Here is a 12,129-nt window from a genome sequence, read left to right on the forward strand (position 1 = left end):
TGCTTATTGGAGTGCGCACACTGGGCAACGAACCCAGCTGTTGCCCCCCCTCGGGCACTTTGTGCCGGCAACACAACTACAGGATCATTTCCCTCTGCTTTAGATAAAAGTTCCCCTTCCCTGAGCCTTTCACCTTCCTCAGCAGCACAGGGGCTGTCTGACTGGAGGTGAGACAGTTTTACAGTGCCCCAGAAAGGTTCATCTGTGTATCTCTCTGCCTTCCTTAGTTCCTCCAATTCAGCCACCCTGGCCTCCAAAATCTGTACATAGTCTCTGAGGGCTAGAAGCTCCTTGCACGGAGTGCACACATACACCACCTGTCCATAGGGCAGTTAATCATATGCGCTACATTGGGTACAATAAATAGGATAACCCCACTCTGCTGCTGGCCTTCTGTCTGCATTCTCTCCTACATATCAGATTCTTGATAGGGTTTTTATTATAATCAGGTAGTTCGCATTTAGTTCAATTTAAAAGAAGTTTTAAAGAATGCTAAGTGTATCTAGCCCCCTTCATACTCCCCCTCTAAAAAACAGTACTTCCTTTAGTGACTATGTTGAATAGGAGAAAGTGGACAACAGCAGGAATTTAAAACTAATTTAAAGAGGATTAGAACACAATTTCACTGATTAACAATGCCAACCAAGAGTAAAAATTACAGATTGTAAATAACACTCGAGAATGAGCACTATTTTGAAATGAGGGTACAGTTTCAGAATCATCTTCTGGCCAGTTCACAAAGTGAAGCCAACAATTAAAAATAAATATTACAAACATTGTTTAAGAACTTTGTTAATACAGGGTATCCCTGCTATAAATCACCCTAGTATATGTTGATTCTGCACTAGTGTCACTGATGCCTGTAGGAACTGATGGATTGTAAGTCCTCCCATTCTCTGCTCTTCTGTCATGCAACCTTCCCTCTCCTCCCAGTTTGTGCAAATGGAAGTCAGACATGGGAAAAAAAATTCCCCACTTTACATCATTTCGCTATACATCCATGTTTTTTGGAACATTTTGGATGTATAGCGGAGTCATCCTGTATCCTAGCATAACATCCAGTTTTACTGAATTTACAGTATAATGTAAATTATATAACGGTGAACTCAATAATAATCCACGGTAGTATAATTACTGCGTCAATAGTAACATAAACTTGGCTAATTACCAAAGTCTGTAAGAGCAGCCCATAAAGCTTACTGATACTTTTAAAAATTGATAATAGGATATAGCAAATCCATCTTAATGAACTGCTATAATTACACTGTAAGCATAATCTGCTAGGGGTGTAATTGAATTTAAGAGAAAAAGGAATAATATAAATCAACAGCTTCAATACTTTCAACAGAAATACAATTTTACCAATTAGAAATGCACTGAAGGAATATTTTAATTTAGTCACCTTGCGCTCCACAGTCACAACACACATCGTTTCCTGTCATCCTCTGAACCTCTGTTATAATTTCTTTTGTCAGCTCTTGGACAATATTATTTTCTCCTGTGTTATCATCACCTTTGAATGCATTATTTAAAGCTTCTTCTTTGCTGTTCTGTAGCACAGATGTCCATCTAAAAGAAATAGCAATATTTTGCTGTTCAAAATGTTAAAAGCTTCTAAAGTTTAATGAAATGTAGCAGTATAATAGCAAAACTAGAAACAAAAGTAGTAAAGTAACTCACATTTGGCATTCTTGTTCATCTTCTGCTTGAAAGTGATAAGTTCTGTCATCTGCATAACAATAATATATTGACCCTATATTGAATACTGAATATATAGATATGATCTCTGAAATTGTGTAATTTGCTTACGATTGATTACTGACCTCTTTTCTCACCATTGAGAGGGCAATAACTGGTAAAATATCACATTCAGGTGACATTCACCACTATGAGAAGACATTAAATGGTTTAAAAGTCCTTTTGGACAGAGGTGAATTTCATCCATATTATGAATTTACACATTAACATCTTTGCTTAGAAGCTATCCTGACTGCACCTTCCTATTGCATTTTTTAAATAGCAGCTGCCTTCCTTTAGAAGCTGACTTCATTATTTAGAGGTTATGCCTTTACCATCCAAGCCACAGGATAAAATAATAACTTTTTCAAAGATCTAAACATGTCCTCGGTGAAGACAAGTCCATAGCAAGTTTTATGTGGGCAACAAATAATAAACCAAAATTGTAGTCATTGGAGCACATTAAAAAGACCTGAAAATTTTCTAAGTAAATTCACCTGCCTTGGTAACTCAAAAATGGCCTAATGGACTTTTATGAAAGTTTTCAGGAGAACCCACAAAAATTCACATCTGCACTAAGAGCAAATACTAGTAATTTCAACAAAAGGGCAAATATTTTTAAAAATCAAATAAAAAGGACTTCCCTGTGTTTCTATAACTATAACATAATTACCATAATTTTACAAGTTTACAATAGACTAAGTCTCTGGAAAAAATGCAATGAGTTTACAAAATTAATATAGAATACAAAATTAATGCAAACCAAAAAAACAGTTAAAAGGAGAAGATGAATTATGTAAGTAAAGTAAGAAACAGAAAAGAGAGTTTCATCTGACATTTATGTGAGTTGCAAAGTCATCAAGGCAAAGAGATAAGGAAAAAGCTGTTCCAGATGAGAGACACTGTAGAGGAAAAGGCTCTCGTGCCAAGGATGGTGAGATTGTGTGAATGGACAGAAAGGAAGTCAGTACTTAGTGAGAAACAGGGTAGAAAGAAGTGCTAGATATGAAAAGTAGGATGGGGAGCAAGTCTGCAGAGGGTTTTAACAACAAAGAATGCATTTTTTAACTGGATCCTACTATAAAGAGAAACAGTGGAATGATTAGAGGAAATTGTGAGGTGATTACTCTTCTCTGTATAGGTGATAAGTTCCACAGCAATGGTCTGCATGTGCTGATAGCAGATGAAGTAGGACTTGGAAATCCAAAGTAAAGGGAGTTGCAACAGATATAGTGAGAGAAGATGAAAGTTTAAATGGCATCAATAGTTGAGCTGAGGCAGTGGTGTGATTGAGCAATGCTGAAGGAGTGCTGATAAACAATTTTGCAAGCAAATGATATGGAAACAAAGTTCAGGGTCAAAGTTATGGAGAGTGGACACCCAAGTGAAGGACGGAAAGAGAAGAGAGAATCCCTTTCAGGCTATGCCTCTTCCTTAAGATAAGCACTTCGGCATGTTTGCTTTTTACTTAAAAAGATAAAAAATGGAAGACTGAATTTTAAATTTCCAATCTTTTTTTTTCTCTTTTTAAAGTTGAAAGAAAAAAACCCAAGTCAATGCTATGTTCAATAAGTGCTGTTGAAACCCATTGCCAACCAGCAAATACAACTTTGGAAAAGAATGGAAAATAAAGAGACTCTAGGAGGCTGAGGGAAAGAAAAGAGAAAGACACTAAAATAGGAGCAAAGGTGTGGAAGGGTGCAATGTTTACTGAAGACTGAAGCAAATAATCTTTATAATTAATACATTTTACTTCTAAACAAATTACAGTAAAACTCCATTAGTCCGGCATCCAATGCTCCGGGACTCCTGATGGTCCGGCACCATCAGGAACCCGGAAGTACTGGGGCAGCCGGACAGGCTTCCCCCATTCAGCTGCTGCTGAAATTGACCAGCAGCTGAATCGGAGAAGCCGGGAGCAGAGCAGCTGAGGTGCTGCTGGGTTGGTCTCGTAGCGCTACCCCTCGGAGCTGCGGGACCAACCCGGCAGCACCCCAGCTGCTCTTGGGGACTCCTGTGGCAGAGCAGCTAGAGTGCTGCCGGGTTGGTCCTGCAGCGCCGAGGGGCGGCGCTATGGGACCAACCTGGCAGCACCCCAGCTGCTCTGCCCCAGGCGTCGGGATTCAGCCTGCTGGTGAAACTGACGCTGCTGGTCAGTTTCAGTACAGCTGCTCTGCCCCGGGCTTCCTGGAATCAGCCGCTAATCTGTTTCAGCAGCGGCTGACTTGGGAACGCCTGGGACAGAGCAGCTGGAGTGCTGCTGGGTTGGTGCCGTAGCGCCGCCCCTCGGCGCTGCGGGACCAACCCGGCAGCACCCCAGCTGCTCTAGTGCAGGCATCCCCGATTCAGCTGCTGCTGAAACTGACCAGCAGCAGCTGAATCAGGGATGCCTGGGGCAGAGCTGGACTATCGTAAGGGGGGGCTATGAGGGGTCTGGGGTGGCATCGCCTCCCACCCCACTCCAGACCCCTCATAGCCCCCACTTCTGATAGTCCGGCATATCTGATAATCCAGCACCCCCTGTGTCCTAAAGGTGCCGGATTATCGGAAGTTTACTGTACAACCACAGAGTACAATTTTCTGAAGTGCTTGCATGATTTAGGAATTTAAGCCTCACTGAAAATCAATGGGACTTAGGCTCCTAAACACTCAAGTCACTTTTGGAAATGAGTCTAAGCTCCCAAATCACATAGGCACTTCTTGAAATTTTATCCACTGATGCCACAATTTAGTTACAGAGATGTTTTTACCTTAAAATTGTCTTTTTAAATACAATTTATAATATTAGCAATTAATTCTGTGTGAGCAGAACTTTAGAGTTCCTGAAAACACTCAGTGACTTGAAATCAGTGGAGTTCTGCAGGGAAAGAGGAATCTATGACTAAATTGAAGAATCAGGGCCCACTCTATGTATGTAGCTAGGTCTTGACTGAGAATCTGTACAGCAGTTAAACATGACTGTTTTTCTTCAAAATCCTAAAAATAGGAGTAGAGGACACACACTGATATAAAATAATCCAGATGCATAATAATAATAATAATAATAATAAATTAATAATTAACAGCATGATTGGGGAGTTTAGCATGTTAAGAACTGGATTTAAAAACAAAACAAAAATACCAAAAATTACTACGGTGCACCCAATTGTGGAGGGGTTAACAGTTTTCATTCCTGGCAGAAAAGCAAGTTATTAAAAATGAGACCCTGGATTATTCAAGTGTAACACTGTACAGATTACAATCTATTTTTATTTTGAGGACGGCAACAGAGATATTGGCCTAAAAGATTTAATATAGCTGAAAAGTTCTATCTATTCTAAATATAAAAGTTGAAAATCTACAATGGATTGTTCCATTATGTCAGCCACTCCATTTCCCACCCCTTCCCGCTTACTGTCCTGGATAAAGGTTTTACTATGTTATGATTCATTCTATTCGTTATGTTTTTTTATAAACAGAAAATTAACATTTCAATGGGATTTAGCTGAATATGAAAGTCATTTTTGCTGGTGTAAATGGATTGATTTCAATCCATTGATTTCAATAACATTTCACCCACTTAAACCTGCAAAAGATTTGGTCCACTATATACATATAAGCCATTACCAATAAATAACAAAGGAAAAACTGTAAGTTTCTCCCTTGTTTATTTTATAGTATATACATGCCTATTGTTGTAGCATGTACTGCATGGATTTATGATAATAATGCAATACAAAAATGTTCAGGATACTTAAACAAGAGAAAACTCCACTATTCAATTACATTTCATCCTAATATAGGTTTTAGAATATAAATCTTTTATCATCTTTAATTTGGGCACTTTACAATTAACCATTTGCAGTCAAATCAAATCAATTATTTAAAAAGTACTGCGCCCTCTGCTTGCTACGCTCTCCAACCACATTTTCTCTGGGAATAGGTGTGGCCGGGGGGAGAGTGCAGGAGTAGGCTGGGGGCAAGGTGTCTGGCCAGGGGAGAAGGGCCAGGAGCAGGCTAGGGGTGCAGGATCTCAGTAGAAGTGGTGAGTGAGCAGGCTGGGAGCGCGAGATCTCGGCAGGGTGGTGAGTGAGGGGGCTGGAGGTGCACAGGTCTCGGCTGAGGGTGTGTGTGATGGGACTGGGGGTGCAGGGAGGGGGAATGGTACATGGCTCCCGGTCCCCCCCACGAGGGGGTAGGCTTCTCGACTCCCAGCCCCTTCCCCTCTCCCCCGCGAGGGGAGAGGGTATGTGGCTCCCGGTCCATGAGGGGGACAGCATATAGCTCCTCTCCCTTCCCCACCCCCCGGCGAGGGGATCTGGTGTGCAATTTCTGATGCCCCCTCCCCCACAAGGGGGGATGGTGCCACTCTGACCTGCTGGAGTATCAGGAAGAGAGGGAGGAGTAAGGGCAGCTGATGGAGGAGGGAGAGGCTGTGAGATACAGAGTGACATGAGGACAACACTCTGTAATTCCACAGGAAACGTTTTTTTTTATAGAGAGAGATTTTTCTTTACTTTCTTTGTGATCACCAAAAACACTAACATACTTTTAATTTAATACAGAATTTTTTTGTCACAGCTTTAAGTCTTTTGCTTATGTCTGTATTGAAGTAATTACTCTGCACACCATAGCTGACCTTGGAAACATAGTAATTACTGCTTCAGCACTGTGACCCCACTGAAGGATGGTGTAAGATAATGGGAAATGAAGGAACAAGCCCATGTTTAAACATGAATAGTTTGGCTAATGAACAAGTTTGTAAGAAACATGAGAAACAGATGAAAGGCGAAGAGCTTTACAGATGGAATGTCATAACGGTAACATATTGTACATGTATTAGACTAAAATTTTAAAGATGATCATTAATACATTTTCTGAAACACTCTGAATCTTGGACGTGTACTAGATGTAAAGACCTAAGGAACTAAACAACAAACCTACGTGATATGAGGTCAAAACATTTTTTCTCCTCTGGGTTTGTTTTCACTTGGCAAGTTAACAGATTGAGTTTTGCAGGAGGTCGGTTAGCCTATTTAAAAGATAAAAAACACAAAGTAATATCCCTTAGTAAGATGCATACTGATTAAGAAGTTTGCTTGTCTGTAGATACAATCTGTCTGTAGTTAAGCATACTATTTTATTACAAGACATCTGAGTATGACCACAAAGTTTCCAAAACTGTTTATCACCCATATTTTTGGGGCAATATAAAAGAGTAGGGCCAGCAGTACTTACACACATTTTATTTTTTTCTGGGTCCCAAATATGTAACCTAGACTCCCTTACCTAGTGACAGAATGGGTGTAATCAGGTGTGGGATGGAAGTGAGAGTACAGGCAGTCCCCGAGTTACGCGGATCCGACTTATGTCGGATCCGCAGTTACGAACGGGGTTCCTCTCCCTGGTCTCCAGCAGACCAGGGAGAGGAAGCAAAGCAGGCGGAACACGTGGGCAGCGGACAGGGCTGTCCGCTGCCCACGCGCTCCGAGGCTTGGCTCTGCTTTGCCCCCCCCCCCCCGTCCCCCTGGTCTGCAGACCCGGGGGGGGGAGGGGGGGGGCAAAGCAGAGCCAAGCCGGAGCGCCCGGCCAGCTGACAGCCCAGAGCGTCTGGTCCAGTAGCGCCCAGAGCGGCCCGCTGTCCGCTGCCCGCGTGCTCTGCGGCTTTGCTCTGCTTTCCCCCCCCGTCCCCCCCCCCTGGTCTGCAGACCAGGGGGACGGGGGGGGGGGGGCGGAAGCAGAGCCAAGCAGAGCCAAGCCACGGAGCGCGCGATCAGCTGACAGCCCAGACGCGTCTGGGCTGTCAGCGTGCTCCGCGGCTTGGCTCTGCTTTGCCCCCCCCCCCCCATCCCCCTGGTCTGTAGACCGGGGGGGGGGGGGGGGGAGCAAAGCAGAGCAAAGCCGCGGAGCACGCGGACCGCTCTGGGCGCTACTGGACCAACCGGGCAGCACCCCAGCTGTTCTGCCCCAGGCTCCTGATTCAGCCACCGCTGGTCAGATTCAGCAGCGGCTGAATCAGGACGCCTGGGGCAGAGCAGCTTGGGTGCTGCTGGGTTGGTCCAGTAACGCCGAGGAGCGGCGGCGCTACTGGACCAACCCAGCAGCACCCCAGCTGCTCTGCCCCAGGCATCCCCAAGTCAGCCACTGCTGAAACTGACCAGTGGCTGACTACAGGAAGCCCCTGCCCCGGGCTTCCTGGAATCAGCCGCTGATCAGTTTCAGCAGCAGCTGACTTGGGGATGCCTGGGGTTCTTAAGTTGAATCTGTATGTAAGTCAGAACTGGCGTCCAGATTCAGCCGCTGTTGAAACTGATCAGTTTCAGCAGCGGCTGAATCTGGACGCCAGTTCCGACTTACATACAGATTCAACTTAAGAACAAACCTACAGTCCCTATCTTGTACGTAACCCGGGGACTGCCTGTAGTCTAGTTGTAAAGAGTGAGTCTAGTACCATTTTATGAGTCATCTTTTTGGTTAACTTACCATAATAATTGTCTGACGGAAACATCAACAAAGGCAATAATTGCCTTAATCATTAGATTATTTCAAATCAAATGAAATCATTGCCATTCTAGTAATATTCCCATTGCTACTTTTAGTAAGGCAAAAGGGAGGGAAAATGTGGCTCTATTATAATTGTAACTATAGTTTCTTTGGAAACAAGAAATTATCTATTCTCCCATATATTAGAGAATCACATTGAGAAGATTAAACAGTTCACGACAACACTCACTAAAAATAAGCATATACTTTTTTTTTTTGATAAAAAACTAGTTATAAAAAAAATCATGAAAGCAGTGCAACCAAAGTATTATGTGCGCCCAAGGAACAGCATTTTCAGAAAGAGATGCTCTATTTCAATAGAAGTGGCATGTTTCATTAAAAGTAAAATCCAACAATAGGTCTTCCTTTAAAAAGTAAAAGGGCAAACAAGGTGTAAAAAAATAAATACATTAACTTTCTTCATAAAATAGTTAGTTGCCTTTCTCTCCAACATATGAGGACACCATATTTGCTCGCTGAAATCCAGGAATCAAATACATTGCTACAAATGAAAACAAGTTATATTTTTCTAGAGCAATTATTTCAGAAATCAAATTAAATATGGGTAGTTACTGCTTCTGTGGACTCTAACTCAGAAATTAGTCATCTATTTAAATAATCTTGTAAATAAAACTGCAAGGATAGAATAACTCATAAAACATAGATAAAAAACTTAACAGGTCACAACAATAAGTATGGTCATCAATTTAACAGTAATCTGATAAAAAATAAGACTTTGCAATATACAAACTGAAATTTTTGTAAAATCAGGATTGTGTGAGGAGGTTATTTACTTGTAACTGGAGGTTCTTCAAGAAGTGTGGCCTCCAGCTGCATCCCACTCTGGGTTATGCCTGCATATTGCATCAGAGAAATGTATGAACAGAGCGCCATGTGGCCGCTTTACAGATCTCAAGGAGAGAGAACTGCTGAAGAGATGCCATAGTTGTTGCTTGAAATCTGGTGGAATGAACTGCTACCCCATTGGAGGAGTGGAGGTGAGTCAGGTTTGATAACTAACTGATAGAATAGAATGCAGCCAGAGATCCATTTGGAGATTCTCTGAGTGGAGATGACATACCCTCTGACAGTGCTATTACAATGAATAGTCTCCGAAACTTCCTGACTGGTTTTGTTTTCTGCAGGTAAAAATCATGCAGTATTGGGAAAAACATAGATAAGTGAATCGAATGGTTAAGGTGAAATTCTGAAATTATTGTAAGGTACACTTGGGAAGTAGATGCAAAGAAACCTTATTCTTAATGCAGTATATCACACAGAGGATCTGCCATCACTGCTCCAAGTTCACCAACACTTCTAGCCAAGATGATGACTACAAAAAAGCAATCTTCATGGAAAGGGGCCACATGAAGCAAGAAACTAAAGGCTAAAGTGGGGACACGTGAGTACTAAGAGAATCTGTCTGCAGCAATGTTCCCTCTAATTTCTGTCATCCATGCGCAGAATAAATTTTGCTATGTGCAGTAGGCATGTGCAATACACACCTCCAATAGAAACATGCTGACAGCTAAAGGCGCTGTGAGCTCTCTGCTAATCAGATTGGCACATTTGAATCTCTCTTGGGTGGCAGCCTAGGCCCTCAGCTTATAGGGAACACTGGTCAAGTAGTCCCAAAAAAGCAAATTATATGCACTGATAGCCAGCAACTGGACTTGGAAGGAGTTGATGGAGACACCCAATGCCCTCACATTTCCATTCCACTGTGTCTAGGGTTTGGGAAATGTTGGAAGGATGATTGATGGTTGAGATGACATGCATACAAGGTTGGGAAACCAGAATTTTCTGGCCCAGAAGGATCCAGGATCAGGATGACACTTCTCAGTACTGAAACTCAGCAGGAATAGTAGCAGAGGGAAGGTATAATTCAAGTGATTTGACCAAGAATGAAACAAAGCATCATCTATGAATGCTGATGAAGGACTCCTCTGGAGCAATATGTGGTCCATTTTCTGTTTGCTTGAGAGGCAAACAGATCCATGGTAGCGGTTCCCCATAGAGTGAAAAATATTGCACAGTACCAAGTGCTAGAGCTCCCAGTCCTGGTCTACTGCAAAATGTCTGCTGAGGGAATCTGCAAGCAAACTTTGCATCCCTGGAAGGTAGGCTCCTGATACGGTGATTTGATTTCTGATGCACCAGGTCCAGAAGCTGGCTGTTTCTGCACACATGGAAGTAGCTCTCATTCCACCCTGCTTAGTGCAGTAGAAGTCAGTCATAATCTCTAACATTATAAGTACATGCTGAGTGTGGATTAATGGAAGATAGACTCAGGTCAGGTCTACACTACACCTGGAAGGTCAGGTTCAGGTACACAACTCTAGCTTGGCACCATCTTCACAGAACCCCCTTATTCTTTTCCTCTGAAGACTACCGTATATACTCGAGTATAAGCCGAGTTTTTCAGCACAGTTTTTGTGCTGAAAAATGCCCCCTCGGCTTATACTCGAGTCAGCCTCCTGCTCGTGGGCGGGCTCAGCGCGTCTCTGCCGCCGGCTGGGTCTAGACGCGTGAGCCCGGAGCTCCGGCCCCCCAGCCCCTGCCCTCCTGGCCCTTCCGGTCCCTGCCCTCCTGACCCTCTCAGCCCCCCTGTCCCCTTGTCCCCCCCAGCCCCTGCCCTCCTGGCCCTCCCGGCCCCCCTGTCCCCTTGTCCCCCCGAGCCCCTGCCCTCCTGGTCCACCCAGTCCCTGCCCCCTCGGCCACCCAGCCCCTGCCCTCCTGGCTCTCCTGGCCCCCCAGCCCCTGCCTGCCCGGCACCATGGGCCCTTGCCGCGTGGGAGGAAGGGCGTTTGGGGCCGTTCGCCATGACGCTTGGGTGCAGCGCTGAGCTCAGGAACAGCTGGGCCAGGAGCCGACTCGGCACCGTGGGCGTCTGTTCTGGAAGCGCCCGGGAGCCCTGATCACGAGCTTGGGCCCGATTCTGGGGCAGGTGCACAAGGTTTCCCCATCTGGATCTGTTCGCCACAGGGCAGAACACGAAGTGCCCTCACTACTGCTCCCTCATGGGACAGGGACGAGGTCCCTAGGGGACACTCTCCTCCTCCGCTGGCCTTCTATACACCTTCCCACTCTTCCCACTAGTCCACAGGGGCCTGCTGAAAGTGAGTGAGTTCAGGGCATCGTTAATTCTAATTGCCCCAGTGTGGCCCAGACAGCATTGGTTTTTGACCCTCCTCGGCTTCTCATGTGAGAGGCCTGTAACCCTCCCACTAGTCCCGGGCCTGATATCCCAGGGCTCGGGCAGGCTTCACCACCCAGACCTACAGTTCCTCTACAGTAGTGAGGGCACTTCGTGTTCTGCCCTGTGGCGAACAGATCCAGATGGGGAAACCCCCACACGCAGAAGATGGATTGCACAACATCCCAACGCACGGACCACTCGTGGCTTGCAAAAAATCTGCTCAATCTGTCCGCTAGGACGTTCTGTGAGCCCGGGAGATATGAGGCCATCGGGTGGATATCCACCCTGATGCAGAGTTCCCATAAGCTGATCGTCTCTGAGCACAGGCGAGGTGAACAAGCCCCACCCTGCTTGTTTATATAGGCTACTGCTGTTGTGTTGTCTGACACGATGAGGACAGTCTTGCCCCTCAGGTGGGGAAGGAAAACCACACAAGCCAGTCGGCCTGCCCTGAGTTCCCTGACGTTGATATGCAGGGAAGTTTCACGGGGGGACCACATACCTTGAATGTGCAGCTCTCCCAGGCGGCCTCCCCAACCCATGTCCGATATGTCTGTGACCAGTCAGATGGACGGGACTGGCCGGGAGAATGGGACCCCTGCGCAGACTTCCAACTGATGGGTCCGCCACTCCAGTGCAAGGAAGGACAGGAGCGGGGACGGTTAACACTC

The 12,129-nt window shown here is 44.9% G+C and overlaps 1 protein-coding gene across 2 annotated transcripts in view; it reads right to left on the reverse strand.

Annotated features, from left to right (window-relative positions):
- Window positions 1-12,129, reverse strand: part of ASAP2 (ArfGAP with SH3 domain, ankyrin repeat and PH domain 2) — a 184,715-nt gene that overhangs the window by 65,153 nt on the left and 107,433 nt on the right. For both annotated transcript variants that reach the window (XM_075923514.2, XM_075923513.2), the window contains exons 12-14: window positions 6,661-6,748; window positions 1,681-1,729; window positions 1,403-1,569 (exon numbers count right to left, since the gene is read on the reverse strand). In XM_075923514.2, the coding sequence (XP_075779629.1) occupies window positions 1,403-1,569; window positions 1,681-1,729; window positions 6,661-6,748 (304 nt within the window). The remainder of the gene's footprint in view (window positions 1-1,402; window positions 1,570-1,680; window positions 1,730-6,660; window positions 6,749-12,129) is intronic.

Source organism: Pelodiscus sinensis, chromosome 3, assembly GCF_052426305.1.
Source record: "Pelodiscus sinensis isolate ZL-2025 chromosome 3, ASM5242630v1, whole genome shotgun sequence".
Taxonomy (NCBI): domain Eukaryota; kingdom Metazoa; phylum Chordata; order Testudines; family Trionychidae; genus Pelodiscus; species Pelodiscus sinensis.